This window comes from Grampus griseus (genome assembly GCF_964374135.1).
Source record: "Grampus griseus genome assembly, chromosome: 7".
NCBI lineage: Eukaryota > Metazoa > Chordata > Mammalia > Artiodactyla > Delphinidae > Grampus > Grampus griseus.
This window is the reverse complement of record NC_139001.1, coordinates 69,990,151-70,015,219: the sequence shown is the minus strand read 5'-3', so window position 1 is coordinate 70,015,219 and position 25,069 is coordinate 69,990,151. Positions and strand designations below refer to the sequence as shown.

The window sequence follows — 25,069 nt, the reverse complement described above, 5'->3', positions numbered from 1 at the left end:
AAGGTTATAAAGTGGAAATTTTGTTTAGACTATCCAGTTTTCTTATATGCCTTTTCATTTTTTAAAATGAGTTTATCTGTTGTCAGTCTCACAAACTTGTGGAGTGAAACAAGCCAGACAACATATATTATTTTGTTTACATAAAATTCAAAAGCAACAGAAGTGATCTGTGCTGTTGGAAGTTGGAATTCTACCTTTGCAGGGTGGTAGAGACTAGGAAGGGGATACGAGAGGTTCTTAGGTGCTGACAGGGTTCTCTTTCTTCATCTTGGTGGTGGTTATGGTGGTGTGTTCACTTTGTACAGGTTCCATGGCTGTATCATTTGTGCACTTTTCTAAATATGGACTTGAATGAAGTTTGCTGTACCAACAGTGTTAAATATTCACAGGATTAAATTGTTTGCAGGATTCAACAAATATAATTAGGCAGTAATGATCATAAGTACATTATTGAAAAGTTTGTATATCTGTTCTAACTAGTAAAACAACATGGACAAATGACTAAAGTAATCTGTTAGCATTTAATTTAGAATATAATTTGTGGTAATACCATTTTCTAAAGCATACACATAGGAAGAAGAGGAATTTTAAGGCATAGTAGCAATTTTTAAGTAGAAAAAAATGCTTCATTGTTTAGAGTATTTAGTTATACTAATATTAATTTTTATAATTTGATTACTCCTTTTTGTGTATTTGTGGCCATACTAGTACCCTTGTTGTTTTTTCCTTTGATTTCTTCTGTGAATTTTTCAAGCTTATAAGAATATCTTCTGTAGTTATTCCAGACATAAAAAACAAATCAGATTGATATTTCAAAGTTAATTCTCTTGGTACTGATTAACTCTAAAATTGTAATTGAGAACAGCAGCCAAATTTCCTTAGTGAAAAAGGTGTATATCTTTACAGTATCTGAAATAAGGCAAACTATCTGTGTGGATTCTAGAACACTATCTTAATGCATTTAATGCAATATTACTTTATATTTCTTTTAGTATAATGAGTTCGTTTTTAAAAAGCCTTTGATGCTAATTCAGAGATCCATAATCTGCTCACAATGTCTTTCACATGTAGTTTTGATGATAACTGACAAGCTGTAAGTTAATTAGCACAGAACTTACTAATGAGGATGTTAAAATTTAATTTAAAAGTGAGGACTTTTATTTGTACACTCTGGACAAATTGAAGGAAATTCAATCATACATATGATAAGCATTTCAGGCACTTTTTCCTCATTCAGGTACTTTATTAGGTAACAATAAGAAAATATAATTAACTTAATGATAGCAAAGTTTTGAAAGTATGCTAAGATTGCTTGTCTTTAAAACTGGGGATAACCCAAAACCAAAGCAGTAAAATAAGGTCTTAATTAGCATGGAAGACAGCTTCTTGAATTAATATGTGGTGTTAATTAACAGGAAGTCTGATGTTGTGTTGTAATTACCACCAATATTTTTGACATACTGAGTGACTGAAGGTGAATTATGTAGATAGCAATTGAGTAAACACTTTCGTGCTTAGGAACGTTTTTCTTTGTTTCTGTTTTCTAGAAATATGGACAGACTGCTTAGACTTGGAGGAGGTATGCCTGGACTGGGCCAGGTTAGTATATAGACTCTACGTGTTTCTTTGTGTGTAAACTATAAGCCTTTCACTAGTTATCCAAAGAGAAAAAAGTCAGTCCCAAGAAAATCGCCTCACAGATAACCTTATGGTAAGAAGCTTCCCTTACTGCTGGTTACTGTATTCCAACACTAAATAACTTGTGGAGAAAATGTTCTATTTTCTTAATTTAATTTTCTCCCAGGAATAAGAATTTTCTCTATTTGCTTTGATTTAAAGTTTTGGGATATGCGAGATTATCAAACTTGCCTATTGGTTAAAAAAAAAAAGACTCAAAGTATCTTATTTCTGGGTTTACAATGTAGACTTTAAAAGTAACACATGAAAAAGTAAACATGGCATACTCTTGGCAAGATCCAGAAAACCCATAGAATGTTTGTATGTACAGTCTTAACACTGATAAATTCCTTCTAGTAATTATGATATATGGATGAATTAATAAGTAATACCTCTCTTTTCTTTAAATTTGGCATATATGGTTCCTTTTTACATTCTTATTAAAATTAAGTGAATTTTCAGTTGTTTTAATATTATCATCTGTCTTGTTCCATACTGTTGGGGCAAATGGCCTCCAGATAGATTTCTATCTCAGGATATTCTATCTGCTTTCAGCTAAAGAAGAAATTTCTGCCTCTTTTGAATTCTACACTGATTATCTTTCCAGTCCAACATTTACAAAAGAGATGACTATGTTAGACTTGAATGTATTTTATGTCCAAATTTTGGGACTATTTTTATAACCCTCCTTAAGAACCCTTTTAGTTGTCAGCTGTTTCCTATTTCCATATCACTGTCAATGACTTTGTCTTCCTTTATTCAAAGTAGTCTAATATTTTGACTATTAAGAAATAGTTTTGTTTGAGATTTCATGAAATTTTCAATGTTTTGTAGGTTCTTTTACAAGGGTCTATCATGGTTTATGACTAATAAACCTTTTCCTTTTAGAAAGTTGAAATCATGTGATCCTATATTGCATCATTGCACAGACTTCAGTTATTTTTCGTTTGCTTTTGTTAGTTTTTTTTTTAAAACAGTGAGGTTCATTTATTTATTTATTTATTGGCTGCGTTGGGTCTTCGTTGCTGCACGTGGGCTTTCCCTAGTTATGGTGAGCGAGGGCTAGTCTTCATTGCGACACGTGGGCTTCTCATTGCGGTGGCTTCTCTTATTGCAGAGCATGGGTTCTAGGTGTGCGGGCTTCAGTAGTTGTGCCGTGTGGGCCCAGTAGTTGTGGCGCGCGGGCTCAGTAGTTTGGCTCGCAGGCTCGAGAGCGCAGGCTCAGTAGTTGTGGCGCACAGGCTTAGTTGCTCCGCGGCATGTGGGATCTTCCCTGACCAGGGATTGAACCCATGTCCCCTGCATTGGCAGGCAGATTCTTTTTTTTTTTTTTTTAACAGCGATAAAATATATTTTTATTTACTTCGTTGAGTCAGAGGGTCATAAAAAAAATTATTGCTAAAGTAGATACCAGGCAAACAGAATGGTGCTTTAGAAGTCCATTTACCTTGGAGTTTATTTAAACTAAGAGAAAAAGGTCATAATGTTTTCATGCAATACATACTTCGTTCTTTAAATAACAATTCTGACAAATAACAGAAAGAATTAAGGAATGCTGTATTTGTGATCCATACAAAACACCAACATTTTGGGTTATACATAATTTAAAGAAATGTCCCAAACACTTTTCAAAATACTGTAGTAGCCAATACATAGAGGCATGCCTTAGGTGGCCATAGGAATGCAGTTTAGAAAACAAAGAAAAAAATCACACTGTAACTACTCAATTCTTCAAAATCACTGAACAAGAAAAGCAACAATGAACTTCCATACTGATTTTACATAACTTCTATACAGTACCTTGACTTAAATCCAAGAGCAAAAGTTAAGCCTCTCCTCCTCTATTTTTGGTAAACAACTGCATGGTAAACTTAGATGACATTTCCCCCGGATTTTACCTGAGAGTGGCCTTTTAAATTTTTTATTTAAAAGAGGGCAGGTTTGGCACTTTTATACTGATGTCACCAATGTTAATATTTCTTGGGATCTCAGGAAGATTCATATTCTTTACAGCTGATACAGCACGGGCTGGAGCTCCCGCTAAGCCAGCCTCAGATTTCTCCAGTTTATTTTGTGCATCAATTTGTGTAACAATCTCATTCATGTTGGTCTCCAATACCATTCCCCCCATCACCATTTCTGCAAGAATATTGTGAACCTTGTCTACATGGAAAATTAAATCCAGTTCACAGACGTTTTCAAAACACTTGTCTAATGTTTCCACAAATACTTGAATTAGATCTAAAATGCCAAGTTCACTTTCTGAAGAATCCACACAGAAGACAAAATATAATGTTGCATAATGTCTATAAATCAGTTTGTTGTCAGATCCTCCAATTAATAATCCTCCTTCTAGGAAATTACAAACATTTTCATCTCTCTTAGATACCAAATGGAATGTCTCCCTGATGATTTGCTGTTGTGTATCTTCACTGTAGGGCTGGTAGAACTTGGAGAGCCGCGGCTTCCCGTGGTTGTTAAAGATGAGGATCGCCTTGATCATGGCTGAGCCGGGCCGACCGGGTGGGAGCTGGGGGCCAGGGCGGGGGCGGGCGCGCGAGACTCGCCTCGGGATCTCGCTGGTGATCCTTCCCCACCCGCCCCCTCGGCAGGCAGATTCTTAACCACTGTGCCACCAGGGAAGCCCCTACTTTTGTTAGTTTTGAATATTTCTCATGTTCCTTTACTGTAAGCGTGTTTCTTCATGATTCTTCATTTTTGTAAGATCTGTGTAATACATTCTCTTAAGAGGCCTAAGCCTCTCTGAACTTGACCCTTCTAAAGCTGCTTCCATACATTTACAAACATTCTAGGTAGCGTCTACAATTTCCCTAATTCATTCTGAAATTAGCAATAACAATGTGTAGGCATATAAAAGTGTCAGAAGTGAACTGAGGTGGTATGTAGATACTGCACATTTACCTGCAAATTACAGGTAAAGATGTTGCCTTAGTAGAATTCTTAAGGGGAGTTGCATCAAATTTAAATACCAAAATAACTTTTTCCTTAAGTAGTAGATGCAATAAATTATATATCCATGCCAGAAATCCATGCTGGGAAATTGTTGGACATGAAATAATGGGTTGACTGACCACCAATTGAGTTACATCATATCTCAATGACCGCTGCAAACCTTTGCATTGAGTGGAAAACTAAGTGTTGGTTCAATAACCTGTCCTTGGTTTTGGATAATTTAATCAACACATATCCCCCCTCAGTTTGTATTCTATTTGAACTTAAAAATGTGGTGCCTGAGAATCTGATATTTCATGTGTTTCATCTTCCTGATTAGATGACAGACTCTCAAGAGAATGATTTATGGGGTTCTTATTTCTGTGTTACCTCCTTTATCAAATACTAGGTGTTCAATGATTACATTTTTTCTTAAAAGTTAATTTACTCTTGTTCTAGACTAATATGACAAACGGATATGATGTTGCTTCTAAAACATGAGATATTAAGTGTATTATTTTTTAATAAACAGGAAAAAAGTTAAGTGTATTGTTTATTTTTTAATTTTTTTTGGCTGCGTCGCACGGCATGCGGGATCTTAGTTCCCCAACCAGGGATCGAACCTGCACCCCTGTGGTGGAAGTGGGGAGTCTTAACCACTGGACCACCAGGGAAGTCCCGAGTGTATTTATTTTTAATAAAAAGTCAAAGACCTTTGGATTGATAATAGCTACTCTTTCCATTAGATAATGCGTAGCAGCCAATAAAAGTAGAAAGGATGGGCTTCCCTGGTGGCGCAGTGGTTGAGAGTCCGCCTGCCGATGCAGGGGACGCAGGTTCGTGCCCCGGTCCGGGAGGATCCCACATGCCGCGGAGCGGCTGGACCTGTGAACCATGGCCGCTGAACCTGTGCGTCCGGAGCCTGTGCTCCGCAGTGGGAGAGGCCACAACAGTGAGAGGCCCGCGTACCGCAAAAAAAAAAAAAAAAAAAAAGTAGAAAGGAGATAGAAGTTGTTTTACCCCTCCAAAAATCAATGGGAAATGTTACTATCTTACCATATAATATAAAAGTCAGAATTTCCTCATAAATAGGGGCAGGTTACTTGCTGTTAACTTTGCAGATGTCTCTTTTAAAACATGGGAATAGTAGCAGAACAGGGTTTTCCATCCATTCTACTGACTCAACTTTCTTTGACTAGAAATGACCTTTCTCTTTTCCATGGCTAATGCTTTGACTTATTCTCTGATCCCATCCTCTCTTGAAACCTTGCTCATCTCCACTGACCCCTTCCTCTGCCTACAAAGATGTTTAAGTGTCCTGTATCCCCAAAACAACAAAACTTCACTGCATTCTGCCATTAAACCTTTTCTTCCATTTATTTCAAGAATTCCTGAAATAATAGCTTATACTCACATATTCTACCTCCTTACCTCCATTGACTCTCATGAGATTATATTCTGGCCTCCTTCTTCATTACTGTACTGGAATTGTTCAAATTGCCAAGTCTATTGGCTTACTTTTAGTTCTTTTTTCACGAGACTTTAATATATCACACTGTTCACAATGTCTTTTTTAAGAATTTTTCTTCCTTTAGCTTTATCATGGTACTTTTTCCTAGTTCTTCATTATGGTATGCATACCTATAAAACAACTTAAAGTTTTTCTTAAATATTACATTTTTAAATGTTAATACGTGAACAGTAGCAGGCTAAAATCATTAAATCTGTCTACAATCCCCTACTTCAATATAACTTATCAGTAGTGAAGCAGAAACAGATGTTTTATTAGAACTATTAAAATTTGTAAACAAATAGCTTTTATTTCAAATGTGTGTTTTTATTTACTTTGCTAAAGTGCTTATGAACTTGAAATTACTGAAAGATGTGAGATGATTGTATTAAAAGTATTTACTGCTGTAATTTGACTGCTCAGTTGTCTTCATAACTATCCCAACTTAGGTCTTGGCAACTAAACTATTTCCAAAAGTAGTCAAGACTAAGCCCAACAGATGGGCCTAACCAAAGCATAGTCTGCAGCATCTAAAAGTGTTTTTTTTTAAATAGTTTAATGATAGTTATTTTATTTATTTATATTTTGGCCATGCCACATGACTTGGGGGATCTTAGTTCCCCAACCAGGATTCCAACCCGTGTTCCCTGAAGTGGAAGCTTGGAGTCCTGACCAATGGACCGCTAGGGAATTCCATCTAAAAGTTTTTGTTTAAGTCTCTTGGTCCATTTTAGCTTTAGAAAGAGTCAAGATAAGCTTAAAAGTAAATGAGGGCTTCCCTGGTGGCGCAGTGGTTGAGAGTCTGCCTGCCGATGCAGGGCACACGGGTTTGTGCCCCAGTCCGGGAAGATCCCACATGCCGCAGAGCGGCTGGGCCCATGAGCCATGGCCACTGGGCCTGCGCGTCCGGAGCCTGTGCTCCGCAACGGGAGAGGCCACAACAGTGAGAGGCCCACGTACTGCAAAAAAAAAAAAAGTAAATGAAACTTAAGTAAAATGTCAATGACATTTATTATCTCGTCTTGTATTTACATTCTTTAGGCCAGTATTTTGAGTTTTCATGTGTTGGGTGTTATGCTATAGGGAATACCAAGGTAAACAAGAACATTGTTACTTAATCTAGGGACCTAACATTCTAGTAGACATACAGCAGTTATGTTTCAAGTGCCTGGCACATATTAACTCTTCAAATTAGCGAATACCAGTGCTTATTGTAAATAATGTGATTTGTAGAGGATGTGGTACTTAATTTTTTTTCCCAAAAAAGGAAAGTGAGACTGAGTTGAGGAAATGATGCTTGAGCTAAATTTTGGAATGTAGCCAACATATATTGAGAAAGGCCTGGAGAACAGGTGATGTGAGGGGAAAAATGGGAAAAGAATCTGGTAAGGGAGTTTGGAGTAGATTATAAAAGGTACTGAATGCCATTTTTAGTGATTTTTACTTTTTCCCTAGTAGATGTACTTTAATGAAGACTTTTTAAGCAAAGCTGTGGGATAACTGAATCTGTGTTTTTGAAAAGTAATTCTAGTGGTAGTTTGAAGAATAGGTAGGAGGAAAGAGTTTGAAGGTAAAGTCATCAGTTATATGAATATTTTTGTCTTTTAATCTTGTAGGTACATAGTAGGGTTACACTTTTCCATCTTTTTTTGTGGGTGTGTATGGTACGCGGGCCTCTCACTGCTGTGGCCTCTCCTGTTGCGGAGAACAGGCTCCGGACGCGCAGGCTCAGCGGCCATGGCCCACAGGCCCAGCCGCTCTGCGGCATGTGGGATCCTCCCGGACCGGGGCATGAACCCGTGTCCCCTGCATCGGCAGGCAGACTCTCAACCACTGCGCCACCAGGGAAGCCCTTTTCCATCATTTTTGAACTTAGCCTGCTCATGATTTTGCTTTGGCCAATGGAGTGTGAGTTGGAAATTAACAGGTCACTTTTAGGTGGAAGCTTTAAGAATCAGTGTGTGATTTGCCTGCCCTGGTAATCAAGGAAGCATGGAAATGGAATCTCTCTTAACTGAGAGAGAGTGACATACAACCTGCAAGTCAGAAATCCTATGATTTTTGTGTGAAATTCCCTAATTTTTTTAGTCTCTAGTTTTTAAGAAACATGATATAGGCCAAACTAAGCACAAACCAAAAACATATTTGTTGCCTATAAGTTATCAGATTGTACCTTTCTAACGCAGACCTCAGTAAATTTCAGATGCAAAAATAAGGGAAAATACTGTAGGTGAGTGGTCAGAGAAGGCTTTCTGAAAGTGGTGAGATGTAAGCTACATTTTGAAGGATTATTTCAGGTCGCTAGACTTAAAAAAAATAACTTCATGAATTGGATATGATCTATTTTATTTGTTATAACTCCCAAATTCACACAGTATACAGATTTTATATTTATAACCAATAACTGTTTTTTTGGTTTTTGTTATGTGTCTTGGAATAGAAATGTTCTTTCAGTTATCTGTCTTTCAGATTTTGGTCTAACATTTTATAGAAAGAATTAATTTAACATAGTAATGGGGGGAAATGCCTGGAATAAATGAAGAAATAATAAACTTTCATGAATGATGAGTCTCAATATCACATGCCAGTTATCTTCAGTTAATCATAAATTCAATACAGTTCCAATAAAAATATCAACCAGAATTTTCATGGAATTAGAAAACTGATTCTAAAATTCATATAGGAGAAAAAAAATCCAAGAACAGCAAATAAATTCTTAGAAAGGAAAAAGAAACTGCTCTACCAAATATCAAAATATATTTTAATGCTGTGTGACTCAAATAGTGTTATATTGGTATAGAAATAGTCAGGTAGATCAGCATAATCATGTACAAAGTCCAGAAACAGACTCATGCATATATGGGAGCTTGATTTATAATAGAGATGGTATTAAAAATTAGTGGGGAAGGAGGGGCCTGTTCATTAAATGATGCTGAAGCAAGTGGCTTTCTATATGGGGGGAAAAATAATATTAGATTCTTACATTATTCTGTACACAAAAGTGTATATCAGATGTATTGAACCTACCTGTGAAGATTAAACTTTATAATTTTGGAAGACACACCTATTAGGATGCCTATTATCCAAAAATATGTAGCAAATAAACAACTGTTGGTGAGCGTGTAGAGAAATCCTTGTGCATTGCTAGTAGGAATGTAAAATTGTGTGATCTCTGTGGAAAATGGTATGGCGGTTCCTCAAAAAGTTAAACAATTGCCATATGATCCAGCGATTCCATGTCTAGGTATATACCCCAAAGAACTGAAATTAGGGAGTCAGGTATTTGTACAGACATTTCATAGCAGCATTATTTGCAATAGCCAAAAAGTGGAAGCAACTTGTATTTATTGATGGTTGAGTGGATAAACAAAATGTGGTGTATTAATACTGTGGAATATTATTCAGCCTTAAAAAGGAAGTTCTGACACATGCTATGACATTGATGAACCTTGAAGACATTATACTGAATGAAATTAGCCAGTCAGAAAAGGACAAATATTTTATGATTCCACTTAAATGAGTTACTAGAGTAGTCTGATTCATAGAGACAAAAAGTAGAATGGTGGTTGCCAGGAGTTGGGGGTTGTAGTGGAATGGGGAGTTGGTGTTTAATGGTACAGAGTTTCACTTCGGGAAGATGAAAGTTCTGTAGATAGTTAGTGCTGATGATTGCACAACAATGTGAATGTACTTAATGCCACAGAATTGTACACTTAAATATGGTTAAAATGGTAAATTTTATGTTATGTATATTTTACCACATTAAGAAATTCAATTACCATATCTTTGTAATGAGAGTAACAATATCTACTTCAGATAGTTCTTATAAGGATTAAATAAACTAACCTGTGACCATGTCAGACATACAGTACATAGCCCCAAAAAATGTTTTTTGGAAGAAAATTTCGTCCTTTATGACCTCAAAATAGGAAAGCAGAACTCAAAAGAGAAGATTAGTAATTTGACTGCCTCAATACATTACTAACTCTTGTCCTGACAAAGACAATATAAACAAACTTAAAAGACAAGTAGTAGAGCAAGAGGAGATATTTGTGACACGTCCATCCACAACACATTTAGTGGAACCATAAATCAGTAACACAAAAAAGACCCATGGGAAAAAAGATCATGAAATGATAATCTGTAGAACAAGATTTGCCAATGAACATGAAAAGATGGTCAACCTCACCGTATATCAGGGAAATGAAAAGTAAAACAAGTATTAGATTGTTTTTTTAAACAAAAGTATGTTGTTTTAAGTGTTAATGAAGACTTGGGGAAGCAAGAATTCTCATGGAAGCCTTTTTCCTTAGGGTTGGTGTGGGTGTGGCAGTTTGGATTATTGAAAAATTGCAAAGTACTTAAGTGTCTATCTGTGCCAAAATGCATTATGATGGAATATTATGCAGCAGTTAAAATGAACGAGATTCTATATCTCAATATGCGTAATAGACCTTACAAACATATTAAGAGAAAATTTCAGGTTGTAGACATATACATACAATATGAAAGCATTAATGCTAATTTTAAAAACATAGAATAACTTTTTTTTAAGGGCATGTAACTTTAGTAAAAGTATTACAAGTTCTATAGCAGCACTGTCCAATAGAACTTTATGCTGTGAAGGAAATGTTCTATATCTCTGCTAATACAATAGCTATTAGCCACATGTGGCTATTAAGCCTTTGAAATGTGACTAGAACAAGTGAAAAACTGAATTTTAAATTTTATTTAATTTTAATTAACTTAAATTTTATAGCCACATGTAGCTGTTGAGTCCATGATAATGTGCCTAGTGTGACTGAAGAACTGAATTTTTAATTTTACTTAAACTTAAATAGTCACATGTAGATAGTGGCTACCATATTGTATAACACATGCCCAGATAACTCATACCAAATGCATGAGAAGGGAGGGAGACAAAAGGAATTTCCACTTCATAAATAATGTTCTCTCTTTTTAATAAACAAACACAAAAATTAAAGCAAAAGAACAAGTCAGTGAATAGCATTAAATAACATTTTCCTTTGGTAAAAACTTTTTTTAAAAAGCTGCCAAGTAAAACATAATCAGAAATTCATTTTATTTTTCAGTACTTTTTTTCATGCCTTACTTAGACATTCCATATTCTCCTTGGAGTTGAAGAGGGTAACACTATAGCAGTTGCCAGAGACTAGATCATAGAGGGCCTTGTAGAAAATTCTCTTCCAAGTGAGTTGGGAGGTTGTTAGAGATTTTTGAGGAAAGGAGTTATGCTCATCATACTTCCATTTTTAAAGAACCTGGATACTCTGGAGATGAGACTTAGGAATGGAAGCGGAGACATGAAGCTACTACGGTACTGTTTTAAAATAAATTACAGATTATGACTTATTTTTATTGTGTATTTATCTACTGGAGAGATTCTGGTGTGGCTTCAGCCACATTTGAAATAAAACCTTTATTTACTGCTGGTGCAGTAGCATGAAAATGAGCAGGTGTTTACAAAAGGCTTTTTATGAGTTCTCTTTATGTTCCTGAGCTCTTTAACCTGTCTGTATTGACAGTTTTTATATACTGATGGGTGCTTCTGGTTACCTTTTTCCCCCCTTTGATTCTTTGAGTATCCTGATGTGATCCTCTGAACATTTACAAAGAGCCTTTCTAAACACTGTTAGATTAATTTGGCCATTTTTGTTCCTATTGAGAAATAGGGAAGGGTCAAGAAATTTTAATTCTTTTATTTCTTTGCTTAACTACAAGTAAATAGTGATTTTGCTTTAGAAACAAAGGAAAAATACGAAATGCTTTTAATTTTTTTTCATTTGCTGCTCTTGTCATGTAATAATTTTATTATTTAAAAAGGTATAGTTCCTAATTATTCTATTCATATACTTGAGCTGATGCTTCTACTGTAGAAAATCAGAAAGAGGTCAGGTCAAAAACATGCTAATTAGAGCATATTCTTTCTAGGTGTCATTGTAGTATAATTCTTCTGAATAGTTATTAAACCCCATGAAAAATGTGCTCCTGAGGAGTCTCAAATCTGTTCTTGAGAGTTCTCAAGTAAAAGGGAAACAAAACAGATATCTGGTGGGTGCACTATAGTTAATCTGTGTTCTTTTGTTTGAACATTCTAGTTGTGACTGGGCTTTCAAGGGAAAAGGTGTTTGACACTTGTGAATGTTAAATTCTGTCTTGATATGAAATTACCGTAAATGACTTTGCTTGAATTCTTTAGAACATAAGGGGAGCAGTGACGTGTTTTCAATCATGTGAAATTGTCTTCCAGAATTAATCACATTCTGATGAAATAGAAAATCAAAGTCATGAGGAAAAATGAAATGTTAAGATTTTAAAATTAAAGTCAAGGATATGATGGATCCATGACAACTGATACTGCTTTTGGTAGAAAGGGTATATGGGGTGAGAAACAAGAAAAGATACCTCTGTCTAATATAGGAAACGGAGATGTTACAGCATAATCTTAATATTCCAAATGTATGGGATGTTATGGTCATAAAAATCGAATTTATGTCTTTTCCTTCCCTACCCTCAACATTGTTTTACTTGTTTGATTTACTGGTAACCATTCTCATTTGGTACACTGATCTTTGGGTTTCCTATCTTAAACTTGTGTTACATAGTTTCTAATTTTTCAGTTCATATGATCATTTGGACAGTTCTTTAGGTTATCGTACTCACTTGAAATGTGGACAGACATGGCCAGTGTTCTCTCCCACAACATACATTCAAGGTGGTTCTTTGTGGAATATTTTCTGGGTTGAGCATCCTGGAAGCATGCCACGAGAGCAGGGCAGTGGTCTCTAGTGGGCAGCCTCCCAGTGCTGCTTTTCAAACTGTTGCCAGTGATTTCACAGGCTCTTCCTTCCAGGAGACTGAATGAATGCCTGTGTTGGGCACAATGGGAAGGCTTAGGGACAATAAAGAGTTAAGTAATGACTATGATAGTTATACTTTTCTCCCATTCATTGTATATTCATTTCCTCTGTTTTTACTTGATTACATATTCTTACCTGCCTGTGGTATCTCTCTGTTAACTATTAGTTCTTTGTTACCTAGTGTTGTAAACACAAGAGCCTGAGTAATTAGAAGCAAAATGCTTATCAAAAGTAATAGTAGAATGACAAAACCTAGTTTTGGAAAAGCACCCCTTTCTGTTATATAGAAAAGGTATTCTTTTACATCATGGGAAACTACTTATTTTATTACCTAGTAAAATACATTTTTGTTACCATTATATTGCTGTATCACTATAGGGAGTTAATTTTGATTTTACTTTAGCTTATAACTAGTTCCACAGTTTCTGGCTACTGTTTCCTTCCCACTTGCAGGTTCTGGTTACTATATGCATTTCCTAGTTTCTATTTTATAGGCTAACTGAGGTCTTCAAATATTTTATAGCTCAGTCTTTCTACAAGGATCTTCCTGGGGATTTCCTTGGCATCTATGAAAATTGTAGCAATATAGGGAGATAGCCAGATACTCTAAATAGGGAATGTAAGTTTCAGTGGGATCTGGAGCAAATGTATGGATCTGTAAAGAGAACTCACTTTTTTTTTTCTGCGGTACGTGGGCCTCTCACTGCCGTGGCCTTTCCCGTTGTGGAGCACAGGCTCCGGACGCGCAGGCTCAGCGGCCATGGCTCACGGGCCCAGCCGCTCCGCAGCATGTGGGATCTTCCCGGACCGGGGCACGAACCCGTGTCCCCTGCATCGGCAGGCGGACTCTCAACCACTGCGCCACCAGGGAAGCCCAGAACTCACATATTTTGACAGTTGTATCAGGATTCCCCTCTAGAATTTGTAGCAGTGGTGTGGAGAAAGGGATGAGAGCCAAATGGACGAATGCTGAGGGCTCCCATGTTTTAATGTGAGATGTTCTATGTATATAATCTCCTCGTTTAATCCTCACAACAATCCTATATGGGTAGGGATAATTATTTCCATATTATAGGGTCAAGTCACGGAACTAACAAGAAGTGGAGCTAGAGTTGGAACACAAGTCCTGATGCCAAAGCCTATCTACATCAACATGTCCTCAGGTAGATAATATCTATAATAATGTTGTCACTGGCTACTTGCTTCATAAATTAAAAAACCTTAAACAGTCTGGAATTTTTACTGCAAAATGTAGGTGAAGAGAAGATTCTTGCTTTACAATTCTTTAGGAAACCTAAAATATTTGAGAGGATTTTTCTTCATTATGACGTGTAATACTTGGCCAATGTTTTTAAAATATTTAAGGAATGAGTAAATATTTCATTCATTTTATTCCCTGTGACAATGTATATCTTGACATATTGATGAAGACAGAGGAAACAAATAGTACAACTTTTTAAAGAAGGTTTATATTTCTTACTCCTTTTAGTTTATAAAGCATTTTCATTACTGTTCATAAACTGATTAGTGCTCTAAACTAATTGTCAAAATGTGTGGTTTCATTAAAAAAATTATTTCTGGAAAGAGGCTTCTATTATTAAGCTAATTTGAATGACCAATCTTGTTGTACCTTGACTTGTAATGATGAAAGAAGAGGTACAGAGAGCTGTTTTATTTGAATAATAGACTTGCCAATTAGCCATCAAGTGCTTCCATCTGTGAAATTGTTGATCAGATGGGTTAGCTGGGATGTTTCCAGACTAGGGCATCATAAATGGCACTTGAAAACTGTCACTTTGATGATGAGGTTTCAAGTATTACACTGCTTGATGCTGTGGAACCTTTTTTTCCTTTTGCAGTACCATGTTTTTTTAGAACATACTGATCCCACTTATGAATTCTGTGGCATCAAGAGAACTTGGGAGACCTGCCACTGATGTAAAGTTCTGCCTAATCTGCTGCTCTGGTCTGTGCTGAGATTAAACCAGAGTATTAACAGCTTCTTTCATGGCCTTCACAGTAATGTTGGTTGATGATCTGACTGGCACAGGCAGGCAATGCTCATTACCTGTGGGCCATGGAACTGGCACATGTTGGCAAGTTTCTTTGCACTTTCCCATTAATATAAACTCAGTTTCAAGTGCCTTACTCCCTTAAGTAAATGGATAATAGTCTAAGCTATGTAAGTGTTGAGGTTTCTATGTAGCAATTGTATAAAGTGAATTTAACATCTGCACTATACATTTTTAAGGATTTAAGTTACATATTGGTAATTATTATATTAAAAAATTTAATAACAACTTGGAAATATAAATTTCTGGAAATAATTGTCATATGTCCTTCTTCACAATACTATATCTTTCTTGCTTGGTCTTATATTTTATAGGATGATTTCTTTAGTAAGTTGACTTCCTTGAATGCTTGTGGATATGATTAGCTATTGGAGTCCCTGAATGACATTCCTGTCTGTTAGGCCTGTATCATGCTTTTCTTTTCCCATAAACCCAGATTCCTGAAATTTGGGCAGGCTTCCTGGTCACCAGTCTGTGTGGGGACAAATTCACGTCCTTGTCACTTTGTGGACACCAGCTTGCCCTTCTGTCTGCCCTGGCACAGATCTCTGACCTGCCTAAACTCATTGTGAAAGGCAGTATGTTTTGGGCAATGCTGAAAGAAAGGCACGCTCTGGAGCTAGACCAGATGTAAACGGTGGCTGAGCTCCATGGAAGAGGAAGAGAATGAGAATGCTGTGTCAGCATGAAGGAAAGTGAGTGGTTTGTGATCTTGTTCCTATTCATTTTTCTTCCAGGGTAGATTTTCATAAATTTGAACCATCCTAGGTCCTTCAGCCTCCCGGAGTGGACCACCTATCCCCCAATGAGAGAAGAGTATCAATTCAAATGTTTTGTTGTTTGTTATTTGGGAGTATCTGACCACTGTGCCTTTTTTGTTCTCAAAGGTTTGGCTGTTCCCTCTCCTAGGCAAAAATGTCCGGTAGTTAGTGAATAACATTGATTAGGCAACAGGTTTCTGTTTTACAGGTGAGGAAATTGAGGCATATAGCAATTCACTTGTTCAGTGTACTATATCGTTTGAAGAAATATGACATTTGGCAAAAAAAAGTGACTTCAAAGCAGAACTGAAAGGCTGTTGCTTTTAAGTGCTCCTCTGTAGAGCAGTAAATGGAAGTATAAGAAGAGAGATGTGACAGTGTGACCTGTGCCTTTCTTCCCAAAAGAATAGAACTTTCCCCTGTGCCTTTTGACCACAGTTACTCTTTCATACCTTGTAAGCATTTTTTTCCTGATGTTTTTTCTGTCCCTGTTCCATAATTCCTCAGAAATAGCAACTTGGTAATCTTTTGCATGGTATCCCAAATAATATTGTGAATAGATAAATGCTTAATGAAGTTAGGGTAGTGGGCAAGAGTATTTCTAAGAAGTCTTGGAGAGGTGATTTCTGTCCCTTACCCTCTAGCTGTTATGCTTTAGAACTTCTGAGCCTTTTATGCTTCTAAGAGCATAAATCAAGGAGTTTTTCTGAGAACCAAACAAGACAGTTTTTAAAAAAGGTAAATAGTTGTTTTAAAATAGGTGGTATATGACATGTTACAGAGTTAAGAAATTAACTGTGCGTATGTTGAATGTGTCCTTGCTGTTTCTGTCCCCTTCCCTAGAAACACCTGTTATCAGTTTCTTTCTGTTCTTCCAAAGATATTCTATATCAATGCTGTCTGATAGAACATTCCGTGAGGGTAGAAATGTATTATAGCTAGGTGCCTAATATGGTAGCCACTAGCCATGTAGCTATCAAGCCCTTAAAGTGTGGGTGGTATGACTGAAGAACTAAATGTTTAAATTTAATTTTAAATAGTTTAAGTAGCTGCATGTGGCCAATGCTACTATATTAGACAGTGCAGTATACATACTTAATAGTATATTCTGGAGATTGTCCTATTGCATACTTATACATATAAAGCTGCCTCATTTTCTTTAAATGATTGTTTGCTATTCCTTTTTATGGGTGAACCATGATTTATTTAACCAGTCCTCTGTCAGTAATGCTTAGGTTGTTTTCTATCTTAATGTTTTCACAAGGATATTTACTACAACATTGGCAGCTTTGAATTTAGGCTTCACCACTTACCTTGATCACCTTGGACACATTAGTTGATTTTGAGCCTCAGCTTGCTCATTTATACAGTAGGCGCAGTAGTATCCACTTCATGGGATTATGTGATTATTAGAAGTAATTTATGTAAAAGACTCAAGAATGGTCTAGGAGCTCAAATTAGGTGTAGTAGATAATAGCTTTACTGTTACTTATTATTTTAATAATGAGACCATAACAACCCCATTGGCTGATGTTTAGTGTTGAATTGTGGCAGAAAATTGAGAAAGCTTTGCTTAGCCCATTTTAGGTTTGTAAGTATAGACAGTCTCTACCTTTTATTCACTTGACTTCTCTGAATTGTACATAGCCATCTGTAGATTACTCTTCATATGCTAATTTAGAACTTTTGTATATCAACTGGCAAAATTGTACATTTAAAGCTCTTACATGGTGCCTTGCCTGTCAGCCAATGGTTAAATTTAAGCAAGATCACTGTCTTAATACAACATTGCTTGTGTTTGGATATTTTATGGTATATTTGAATATTGATGGAAAACAGGAAATTAAAGATGCTTATACTATTTAGAAGCAGCCATAAAATTATATGGATTATGGAAGTATATTATGAGTTTAGATATCAGTTTTTTCTTTAGTATTTTCAGTGATGTTGCTTATAAATAAAACCCTTAGAATTTTATTGAAAAAGTAAACTTTTTGCATTGTGATTCCTTGACCACAGGTGATTTTTTCATTCTTAATACTCTGGCAACTATTAATAAACTTGTTTTAAGTTTTCCTTGACTTCACTCTTCATAAACATTAAGATCTGTTAACAACACCTTTGCACTTCATGTGAATGGTTTTCTTATTCAAAGTTATTTAAAGAAAAGTTAGATTAATTTTTTAAAGGCAGTAATCAAAATTTTCACAAGTATACAGATTAAGAACCAATTTCAAGCATGTTCTGTGTCTGTGTATACTACGAAGGAAATGTGCTGGCGGGTTTTTGTTGTTTTTAATCTGAGTACCTAAATGGCATGTTTGTGAGTGAAACTCAGTTAAAGGAAAAACAAAGTATTAGCCTTTTTCTATCTAAATTTAGTATTTATTTCTAAAGCATATATATATTATATTGAAATTAGAATGGCTAGTTTGTTTGTTTGTTTTTTTGCGGTACGCGGGCCTCTCACTGTTTTGGCCTCTCCTGTTGCGGAGCACAGGCTCCAGACGCGCAGGCTCAGCGGCCATGGCTCACGGGCCCAGCCGCTCCGCGGCGTGTGGGATCTTCCCAGACCAGGGCACGAACCTGTGTCCCCTGCATTGGCAGGCGGACTCTCAACCACTGCGCCACCAGGGAAGCCCAGAATTGCTAGTTTTTGATAGACATCAGTAATTTAAGTATTAAAAGTTTATCGTTAAAAGTAGTAGGTGGAGTGATAGCAGCTGTGTGCCAGGCACTGTATTACTTGCAGTACATATGTTGATACCACTTAATCCTCATAGTAACCAGTACTGTGGGTATGATTAGCCCCATTTCACAACGGAAAGTGAGCCTTAGCTTTAAGCTGTGTAGTGAGGATTCAGCCTCACGTTTAATTTTTCTGATTCCGAAATATCTATGCTGTTTACAATATTTTAGTTTGGGAGGGAGTTTTATCAAATTGTTGATAAGCATCATCATCTTCCTTATATACTGACTTTATAGGAATTGCCCAGTTCAAATGGTTATTCTTTGTTCATGGTGATGGTCTCAGGGCTGCCTGTGCAGATGATTTTGAGCAGTAAGTAATAATATTTTTCAGTGTGTAAACAGTAAGGTACATTTGTGTTAATTGAAATGATGCACTGAATCAAAGGGATTAGACTGTGGGTCAGGAGATTTGGTTCTGACGTGTAGATTGCACAGTTGTTTAAATTATCTGTGTTTATTTTCCTGTCTGTTCCTATCTGTATGTTCAATAAAAGTGTGATTATACTTCTTTGACTACTTCGTTGTTTTATGGATCAATAAAAAAACGATGAGAGGATTTAAAAATTTTTGCAAAGTCATACAGCACTCAACGAATACTTTAAAATATTGGCTGTCTCCAAGCACATAACGTTGTGGTGAGTTGTCAAGCCTTGATGAAGCATCCCTAAACTAGATTGTCTCCTAAGACCATAATTTCTCTTAACTTTTGGAGCTGTCTTTGGAACTACAAATTATGAGATAGGAGGTTTGGAAACTGCAGAGAGAAAGGGGAGTCAGAGAGGGAGAGAGAGGGGGAGTGTGTGTGTGTGTGTGTGTGTGTGTGTGTGTGTGTAAGTAAACACAGGTGCTGTAAACCAATTACATTGTAGGTGGAATCGGGAGTTGATTTTTTTTTTTGAAAGATAGGAAAACTGTTCTTAAAAAGTTTTAATTGGGCATCTTTGAATGAATGCTATTTTTTTTTTTTTTTTTTGCGGTACGCGGGCCTCTCACTGTTGTGGCCTCTCCCGTTTCGGAGCACAGGCTCCGGAGGCGCAGGCTCAGAAGCCATGGCTCACGGGCCTAGCCGCTCCGTGGCATGTGGGATCTTCCCGGACCGGGGCACGAACCCGTGTCCCCTGCATCGGCAGGCGGACTCTCAACCACTGCGCCACCAGGGAAGCCCTGAATGCTATTTTTGCCATGATGCCGGAATTTGCTGAATTGCTATGACAGATCGTATTATCTACCCTATTTGTAGGCCTTTTTTCAATTTTATGCTTACAAAAGAGATTTATTTTGTAGTCACTATTTTTGAGAAAGATCACAAGAGGAGGTACTTGGGCATTAAATAACTTTACAATATTCTTGAGTTATAAGAAGTTAGGATAGAAATATTTATAAGCCTTTTATTTTTGTTTTATTTTTAATAGCTTTATTGAGATATAATTGGCAGCCACTAAACTATACATACTTAAAGTACATAATTTGATAAGTTTTGACATGTATACATACACCTATGAAACTGTCACTACAATCATCATGGTGAACATCCATCTCCCCCTCTCCCCCAGATTTATTTATGCCATTTCGTAGGCCCTCTCCTTTCACTCTTCCTCATTCCTCAGGCAACACCTCATCTGCCTTTATACATTAGTTTTCATTTTCTAGACTGTTAAACAAATGGACTTTACAGTAGATTTTCTTTTTCGTCTGGCTTTCATTACTATATTTCAAGATTCTTCTCTGAGTGTTTATCAGTAGCTCGTTCCCTTTTATTACTAAGTAGTATTTCATTGGCTGGATATACCACACTTAGTTTATCCATTCACCTATTCATAAATATTTTAGTGTTTTCTGGTTTGGGGCTATTACAAATAAAGCTGCTGTGAACACTCTGTACGTGTTTTATTTCTCTTGGGTAAATACCTAGAAGTGGAATGGCTGGATTATATGGTAGGTGTGTGTTTAACTTACTAAAATAAAAAACTGCCAAACTTCTCAAAAATGATATACTGTTCTACATTCCCACTAGCAGTGTGAGAGTTCCAGTTCCTGCACATCCTGGCTAACACTTGGTGCATGGTATGGTTAATTTTTAAAATTTTAGCCATTCTAAAAGGTAGTGGTATCTGATTATACTTTTAGTTTGCATTTTCTTAATGACTTATGATGCTGAACATTTTTTCATGTGGTAATTTGACATTTATATATCTTTTTTAGTGAGGTCTTTATTAAAGTCTGCTGCCCAGTTTTTACTGGGCTGTTTTATTAATGAGTTTTGTGAGTTCTTTATCTATTCTAGATATAAGTCGTTTATCGAATACGTGATTGCAGATATCTTCTCCCAGTCTATGGCTTATTTTTTTATTCTGTTAGTGTTTTTCAAAGAGTGGTGTTCTGGGCTTCCCTGGTGGCGCAGTGGTTGAGCGTCCGCCTGCCGATGCAGGGGACACGAGTTCGTGCCCTGGTCCGGGAGGATCCCACATGCTGCAGAGCAGCTGGGCCTGTGAGCCATGGCCGCTGAGCCTGCGCGTGCAGAGCCTGTGCTCCGCAACGGGAGAGGCCACAACAGTGAGAGGCCTGCGTACTGCAAAAAAAAAAAAAAAAAAGAAGAGTGGTGTTCTTAATTTTGGAGTCTAGTTTATAAGATTTTTCTGTTATAAATTATACTTTGGTGTTATATCAAAGAGATGTATGCCAACCCAAGGTCACAAAGATATTCACTTATGTTTTCTTCTAGAAGTTTTATAGTTTAACATTTTATATTTAGTTCTGTGATCCATTTTGGATTAATTTTTATATATGATGCAAGATATGGATCATGTTCAGTTTTTAAAACTTTTTGCATGTGAATATCAAATTGTTACAGCATCAGTTGTTGATTATTTTTTTCTCTACCTTTGCATTTGTACCTTTGTTGGAAATCAGTTGTCCCTAAATGTATGGCTTTATTTCTGGAGTCTCTATTCTGTCCCATTATCTATTTATTTATCTTTTTAAGCCAGTACTGCACTGTCTTGAATACTGCAGCTCTATAACACGTGTTGAAATCAGGTTGTGTTAGTCCTCCAGTTGTTGTTTAACAGCATTGTTTTGGCCATTCTAGGTCCTTTGCATCTTCATATATGGTTAAAAATTAGGTATGTCAATTTCAGTAAATAAAAATCTGCTGGGGTTTTGGCTGTTGGTATATCAGACCTACACATCAATTTGAAGAGTATTGACATCTTAACTATATTGTGTCTTCCAACCCATGAACATAGTATATCTCTCTATTTATTTAGATTTTCTTTAATTTTTCTAAGTAATTTTTTGTAGTTTCCAGTGTACAGAATTTTTATATCCTGTCATGTTTATGTCTAAGTATTTCATATTTTTGATGCTATTATAAGCAGTATTTTTATTGATTATCTTGTCTGTGAAAAAGACAGTTTTAGGGGACTTCTCTGGTGGCACAGTGGTTAAGAATCCGTCTGCCAGTGCAGGGGACACGGGTTCGAGCTCTGGTCCAGGAAGATCCCACGTGCTGTGGAGCAACTAAGCCCATGCACCACAACTACTGAGCCTGCGCTCTAGAGCCTGCGAGCCACAACTACTGAAGCCCATGAGCCTAGAGCCCGTGCTCTGCAACTAGAGAAGCCACCGCAAGGAGAAGCTCACACACTGCAACGAAGAGTAGCCCCTGCTGTCTGCAGCTAGAGAAAGCCCACGCTCAGCAACAAAGACCCAATGCAGCCAAAAATTATTTTTTTTATTGAAATTTAGACTCAATGTGAGTGAATTAGTATATATAAAAAAAGGACAGTTATACTTTTTCCTTTCTAATCTGGATGCCTTTTATCTCTTGCTTTATTAAATTGACTGTAAATGTCAGTAAAATGTTGAATAGAAGTGGTAAAAGTCATTCCTATCCTGTTCCTGATCTTAGGGGGAAAGCATTTATTTCCCTATCAAATATGATATTAGCTGTATGTTTTTTAATAGATGTTCTTTATCAGGTTACAGAAGTTCTCTACTATTTTTACTTTGTCAGAGTTTTCATCAGGAATGGATGTTGGATTTTGTCAAGTCTCTTTTCTGCATCTTTTGAGATGATCGTGTTTTGACCCTTTATCATTATATAGTGACCTTCTTTAGCCCTTGTAATGTTTTTTGCCATGAAATTGATAGCATCCTAGCTTTCTTTTGATTACTATTAATGTGGTGTATCTTTTCCTGTCTTTTTCATGTTAATATATTTGGGTCTTTATTACTTCCTATTTGAAGTAACTTTCTTGTAGGCACTATATAGTTAGGTCTTGTTTGTTTTTAATCCACTCTGATAATCTTGGCTTTTTAATTGAAATTTTAAGATTATTTACATTTAATGCAATTATTGATATGATTAAGTTTCAATCTATTATATTGCTGTTTACTTAGTATTTTTCTCATTTGTTCTTTTGTTGCTTTTTCCTTTTCTACCTCTTTCATGTAATATTATATTACTTCACATGTAATATTATATTACTTCACTTGAATGTTAAAATAGTATATTTTGTATCTCCTCTGGTATGGTAGTGTTGCTATAATTTTTAGTCTCACCTGTTACAAAATTTGTAGTATGTTTTTATTATTTTTGTCTGAGTAGTCTTTTTTTTTTGGTGACGGTGGTAAAATATACATAATAAAATTTGCCAGTTTAACCATTCTTAAGTGTACAGTTCAGTGGCTTTAGGTACATTCACATTGTTGTGCACTTAACACCACCATTCATCTCCAAAAGTTTTTCATCTTCCCTGTACCTATTATTAAACAATAATTCCTCATTCCCCTCTCCTCCAGCCCCTGGCAACCACCATTATACTTTCTGTTTCTATGAATCTAACTACTCTAGGTACCTCATATAAGTGGAATTATAGAATATTTGCTGATTTGTGACTGTCTTATTTTACTTAGCATAATGTCTTCAGGGTTCATCCATGTTGTATCATGTGTCAAAATTTCCTTCCTTCTTCCCTCTCTCCCTCCCACCCTCCCTCTCTCCCTTCCACCCTCCCTCCCTCCCTCCCTCCCACCCTCCCTCACTCCCTCCCTCCCTCCCTTCCTTCCTTCCTTCCTTCCTTCATTTATGGTTGTGTTGGGTCTTTGTTGTTGCCAGGCTTTCTCTAGTTGTGGCGAGCAGGGGCTACTCTTCATTGCGGTGGGTGGGCTTCTCATTGTGGTGGCTTCTCTTGTTGCGGAGCATGGGCTCTAGGGCATGCGGGCTCAGTAGTTCTGGCTCGCGGGCTCTAGAGCTCAGGCTCAGTAGTTGCGGCGCACGGGCTTAGTTGCTCCGTGGCATGTGGGATCTTCCCAGACCAGGGCTTGAACCCGTGTCCCCTGCATTGGCAGGCGGATTCTTAACCACTGCACCACGAGGGAAGTCCCTCCTTCCTTTTTAAGGCTGAATAATACTCCATGTACGATATACCACGTTTTGTTTATTCATCTGATGATGGACATTTGGGTTGTTTCAACCTTTTGGCTATTGTGAATAATGCTTCTGTGAACATTGGTATACAAATATCTGTTCTAATCACTGTGTTAAATTCTTTTGGGTATATACCCAGAAGTGGATTTGCTGGATCATATGTTAACTCTATTTTTAAGTTTTTAAGGAACTGCCATACTGTTTTTCATAGCAGTGCATTATCTTTTAGAGATTTAAATAATAAGAAAAAATCATATATTTACCTATGTAGTTATCATTTCCTGTGTTCTTTCTTTTGTGTGGATCTATATTTTTATCTCGTATTATTTTCCCTTTGCCTGAAGGACATAACATTTTTTGTAATGCAGGTCTGCTGCCCATTAAAAAAATTGGACTATTTTTCTTTTAATATTGAGCTGTAGAAGTTCTTTATATACTGTGGACTCAAGCCTCCTTATATGATTTGCAAATATTTTCTTCCAGTCTGTGGGCTCTCTTTTCACTTTCTTGATGGTGATCAGCCTTCTCTTTTATGATGTGTGTTTGTTTTTTTTCCCTTTGGCCGCACAGTGCGGCATGTGGGATCTTAGTTCCCTGACCAGGGATCGAACCTGCATCCTCTGCAGTGGAAGCACAGCGTTTTAACCACTGGACCTCCAGAGAAGTCCTATAACTTGTGCTTTTGATGTTGTACTAAGAAATCATTGTTTAGCCAGAGTTCATGAAGATTTACTCCTTTGTTTTCTTTCAGGAGTTTTATGATTTTAACTCTTGCATTTAGTTCTGTGATCCACTTTGTGCTTGATGTGAGGTCATGCTTTTGCATGTAGATATCTAGTTGTCTCAGCGCTATCTGTTGAAAAGACTCTTCTTTCCCCATTGAATTGTCTTGGCTCCTTTATCAAAGATTTATTGACCATAAATGTTGGGATTTATTTCTGAACTTTCAAATCTGTTTCATTGATCTCAGTATCTCTCCTTATTGTTCTGTAATACTTTAAAATTTTTTCTCTTTATCACTGGTTTTTAGTTAT

General features: G+C 36.6%; 2 protein-coding genes across 2 annotated transcripts in view; one reads left to right on the top strand and one right to left on the bottom strand.

The window, feature by feature from the left end:
• The window catches only part of PSMD14 (proteasome 26S subunit, non-ATPase 14), a 95,206-nt gene that overhangs the window by 7,500 nt on the left and 62,637 nt on the right, over positions 1 to 25,069 (top strand). The window contains exon 3 of the mRNA XM_082658206.1: positions 1,548 to 1,599. Coding sequence (XP_082514332.1) covers positions 1,552 to 1,599 — 48 coding nt within the window. The 5' untranslated portion in view covers positions 1,548 to 1,551. The remainder of the gene's footprint in view (positions 1 to 1,547; positions 1,600 to 25,069) is intronic.
• LOC309825211 (AP-3 complex subunit sigma-1-like) lies at positions 3,061 to 4,259 on the bottom strand. The gene is given in 2 exon segments (XM_082658703.1): positions 3,061 to 3,631; positions 3,634 to 4,259. Coding segments are annotated over 2 exon segments (576 nt in total). The 5' UTR covers positions 4,181 to 4,259; the 3' UTR covers positions 3,061 to 3,602.